Source organism: Pelmatolapia mariae, linkage group LG3_W (assembly GCF_036321145.2).
Source record: "Pelmatolapia mariae isolate MD_Pm_ZW linkage group LG3_W, Pm_UMD_F_2, whole genome shotgun sequence".
NCBI classification, from domain to species: domain Eukaryota; kingdom Metazoa; phylum Chordata; class Actinopteri; order Cichliformes; family Cichlidae; genus Pelmatolapia; species Pelmatolapia mariae.
In genome coordinates, this window is record NC_086229.1 from 66088343 (window position 1) to 66093280 (window position 4938).

Below are 4938 nucleotides of genomic sequence, written 5' to 3' on the forward strand. Positions count from 1 at the left end.
TGTCTTCATGAGAGGAACAGACCCCAGGAAGAGAGCTAATCCAGACGGTGACCCCATCTGCATCATCCAGCTGAGGGTCAATGATGCAGAAAACTAAATAAATGTTTAAATAATAACTTATTATATAGCTTTAATTTTTTTCTTCTTTTTAGCACTTTTTATTTAAAGTTCTTAATCAGCAGCTGTATTTTGATCATATAACAACTTTACCATCTGCTTCAAAGAAACTAAAGACTCTAATCTGATCCCTTCAGTCAGTTCCTAGGAAGTGAGATCCTTAAAGTTAAATTGTGATCTTTTTTTTAAATGTAGAAGGTTCGCTGGATAGTTTTGTGACAGAAGGAATGATAGGAAAATATTTCATCATAAAACTGTCGGAGGTGAAGCTGAACTTTGAATCACACAAGTCTGTTTTAACGTCTTTGTTAAAGAAGGTAAACATACGGGTTGGGTCTTGCTGGATGTTGAGAAATATGTCAGAAATGATTGACATGTGATAATAATATATGAATATCAGCCTGAGGTTACAATCCAACTGTTGTTTGTCTCTGTGTAGTCTTCCCTCTGTGTCGCCTGCAGTTTAATTCAAGTGCTTTTTAGGTTTCTATAGAGCTGGATCAGCAGGTTTGTAGGTAGACCTATACAGGAACATGATCACCTGCTGCAAACACTGATAAGAACTGAGGCGTTCTCATCACAGAAACATAATTTCAGTAGCTGGATGACCAGCCAACATCTATTATTTACTGACTGCCAGGGACTGAAATAAACATGAGAGGGAAGCAGTTCAAGTACAGAGTCAAACATACACAGGACAATGGAAGTGAAACTAGTCAGTCCCAGCTGTTATTTAATGACATTCAGAATATGCTTGTTGACATCAGGAGTAATGAGAAGTTACGTCAACTCAAAGCTGCTGAACCGCATTCCTTTAACATATCGACACGGTTGCTGTATGTATGCAGCCGTGGCAGTTTTATTTCATGTTTCTGCGATCGTGCAATGCTTTCCAAGAATATGCACTCCTGTTCCTCCTGTCAGTCAGATCTCTGGGATATTAAACCCAAACTGAGAGCAGAAGAAATGTTACAAACACATTGATGAATGGTGGTCCTGTTTATAAGAGCAAGCTCACAGAGTTATCTGACCTCTGACCTCCTAAAAGCCTCAAAACTCAAGCTGGTTCATTTGTCTTAAGCTCATTTGTTGAAACTGATTCACATTTTCTTGGTGTTTAACAGAGAAAACCTGCAGCAGAGATTCCATCCATCTGATCCATCTGATTCACACGTGGTGATCTTTATGTTATTGAAACGGTTTGAAAAAGAAAGAAAATCATTAAATAAATGATGGAAACTTTCCACGTGGCAGACATACTTCTCTGTCAGTGCTGCTCTCTCCTTGTTTCTCTTTTTCACTTCACTCAAAATTAAATATTATTTATTATTTTATACCAATAATCACTTTTTTTTTTTTTTTACAAATCTGCTACTTTTTAAGAAGATTCAGTCAAACACGTTGGTTTTGAGAGGAAACAGCAAACACATGAATTGCGAGGTCAGCGGTAAAGGCTTGATTATACTCCACAGACAGTGTCTGAGTGCTCATTCTGCACATGTGCACTAAAAGAGCATTTTCCCTGGTTCACTGAAGTCAAACAGAGGCTCTGTGAAACTCAGTGTATTATTGTAGAGTCCACCTTTCAAAAGAAAGCACCTTGAAGCGACTGGTGTTGTGATTTGGCACTGTATAAATAAAACTGAATTGAATTGAATCAACATCATGCTTTACGTTTCCAAGTCTGTTATCTTAGTAAATCACAATAAAATAAACTGTTTGTGTTTGTGTGTGTATGTGTGGGCACAATGTGACCTTTAATTGAAAAGGTTTTGCTGTTATGTTGGTAATTACAAGGTTTTTAGTCAAACTGATTGTGCTGCTCTCCTGTGCAGCTATAGATGAAGATGTTTGTTTGTTTGCTTGTAGTTTGGTTAAGCAGAGAAAACATGACGGCAGACTAAAGACCAGCATGACCCGCTTTGTATTCTTACTCACATTTGAAAGGTCATAAAATGGTTTAAAAAGTCTCAATTATTTGCAAAGCACATTGTTATAATAATCAATGATAAACAAGTTATTGCTAATTTTACAATGAACTGATCATTTTAGACACTCAAATATTTACCATGTAATGCACCAGTGCCATCAATAGATGGCAGCACACAATAAATGCTTCACAGTTTTCAGACTCTGGAGTTTCTGCTGAGCAGCAACGAGATGTGACTCACATTGACTCACATTTTCATTCTGCTGAAGTTTGTCAGACACAAAGAGCTCTCAGCTCTCTGTTTTCATCTTAAAGTACTGAGTGAGACTTTATAAAGGTCTCCTCAGACAAAGAGCATTTAAAATACGGACAACTGTGACAAAAAAGGTAAAGACAAAGAAAATATTCATTTATTATATTTTTTTAATAATATTTTTGTTTTACATTTTTTTAATTACCATTAATTTAAGGATTTTTTTTGTATTTTTGTGTTTGTTTGGTTTTTATTACTTAGTTTATTTTATCAGTAGAACCTTTTAAAAGAAACACAAACAAAGACCAGAAGCTTGGTTGCAGTTGTTGGACTGGTGGCTCACTAGTGAGGCGTCTCTGATCTGTGGCTGCAGAAACTGTAAACACACAAACACAAAGGAGCAAAATAAGCAGCTGTGCACAGAACCAAAGCTGTCTAGAAACTACAAACATATTTACGATTATCATTATCGGAGGGTATGAATTAATAAACAGCGACATTTAATTTAAAACGCATTTCACTGAACAATGTCAAAGAATAGCACTCAGATCTTCCTCCAGAATTTTCACAATAAACATTTGGCAACCAAACTCTCATATATATGCTTTTAATGTGAAAGAAATCCAACAGGAAGTCCCAAAAAGTTGATTCTGTTCATCTGGACGTAGCGTTTTCAGTGTCAGAAACGCTTCGTCATTCATCCAAGTGACTTCTTCAGTCTCAGCTGACTGCAGGTTGCCCAGTACATTTGCACGATGACCAAAATAGCACCACTGAATGAACAATGGGCTGTCAGGTTTTGTGTATTATGTAATGTCCCCATTTTTAGCTGCCCATTCAAACACAGCAGACTAGATCTGGCCCCCTGCTCATGTTGCTGATATGGTTCCTGATCACTTTAAAGGAACAGTTCAACCTTTTAGGAAACAGATTTATCTTCTTTTTACTAAATGAAAATCAGCTGTACCTCTGGGTCTGTTTTCTCAGATGTCTTATGTTCTCACTGCAGCCGGAACAGGGGTAGATGCAGGTGGAGGTGTGGATGTAGGTGGAGGTGTGGTGGTGTGTTCCCCTACAATAAAGCAAACACAGTCATTAAGTTGTCGTCACATTGTGAATGTTGAAAGCTGCAGAAACACAGGTGAGTGTGTCACCTGTGACAGTGATCCAGCTGGATGGAGACTCTCCATGACCGCTGATGTCACACTTGTAGAGGCCTTCATCAGACCTGGAAACATGCTGGATGGTCATGTGACCTGTAGGCTGCTTCCTGATGAGGGAGCCATCTTTATAGAAAGCAGCTGGGAGGTTGGAGGGAGTGGTCTTTGTTTTACAGAGCAGAGTGACGTCATCTCCCTCCATCACAGGGAGGACAGGACTCTGCAGGATCACTGATCCACCTCAACACAGAGACAAACTACAGCATTTCATCCATTTACACACAGCTTCATCAACACTAACTCCACACACTCAGCTTACCAGTGACTGTCAGGTTAACCATGTTACTGATGGGACCCTCTCTGGACTCACACCAGTAAACTCCACTGTCATGAGGGAATACAGTGATGTTACATGAAGAACCAGCTCCTTCTCCCCACCCATCTCCACACTGAGTCCTCTGTTGTTTGCTTGTGTTTCTCCTCAGAGTCCATCCAGCAGAGCTGTCGTCCTCCTCACAGCTCAGAGGCACAAAGTCTCCTTTAAAGAACTGAGAGCTGCTGGGACTCACAGTCAGACGAGCTGTGAGGGTTGAAATGAATGTGATCCAGACAGAAAAGTGAACAACTCATTTGTTTGATACTGTTTTCTGTTCTGCTTCTCAGTTGCATTTATTCTAAAATCACCTTGTAAAGAAGCGGCCAGAGAGCAGAGGAGAAAGCAGAGGAGCCACATTTCTGGAACAGGAGCTCTGACAGCTGATCTGCTGCTGCTGGCTCTGTAAAGTGCAGCGGTTAGGAGGTGAAAACAGGTTGACAGGATATGATGTAATGTGAGTGTTGGTGACGTCAGCAACAGTAAGGTTTTTACATGCATGATTTAACAACCATAGTACAGAAACCCTGCACACACACCAGAAACCGTCTTCATCAGTCTGAGTAAATGCTGTGAAAGCTCCATCAAAGAAGCACCAACATCCTCAGCAGCAGCTTCTACATAAAACCACAGATTATAAACATCCACCAACTTCCTGCTGAGGAGGAAGACGCTCCAACCTGAAACCACAGAGCTGCGTCTTCATGCTTCGTGCCTCCAGCTGAAAATTTAACTCATATTTTCTGTCCTATGTTGGGGTTTCAGGACTCGTCCTGAAACTTTTATCATGCTTGCATCTTCTAAAACAAATAAATAACAAACTGAAAGTTAATTCAGAGCATGTGAGCTAAAGTTTGGGAAAAGCCAAGCCTCTCTGTGAAATCTAACATCTGATGTTAAACAGGTTTTATGGATAACGCTCATGTTTTCTGTGTTAACACAACATGAAGGGACTTTAATTTGATCTATGTGAGGTGAAATATGGGTCAGGTTCTCTGCTGTCAGATGAAACCCAGCTCAGTGTGAACTGTGTTGTCATTGCTCTACAAATCTTTTTATCTCTGAAACTCTGAGCCTGCACACAGAAGTGCATCCAGACTTCACA

The 4938-nt window shown here is 39.7% G+C and overlaps 1 protein-coding gene across 1 annotated transcript; it reads right to left on the reverse strand.

The window, feature by feature from the left end:
• Positions 1-3292: 3292 nt before the first annotated feature.
• LOC134623881 (Fc receptor-like protein 5) lies at positions 3293-4539 on the reverse strand. Its single transcript, XM_063468890.1, has 4 exons — positions 4482-4539; positions 3780-4040; positions 3455-3700; positions 3293-3372 (listed from the first exon to the last, which is right to left on the reverse strand). Exons 1-4 carry the CDS (start codon positions 4537-4539, stop codon positions 3293-3295), a joined length of 645 nt encoding a protein of 214 aa, XP_063324960.1.
• Between the last annotated feature and the right edge of the window lie 399 nt (positions 4540-4938).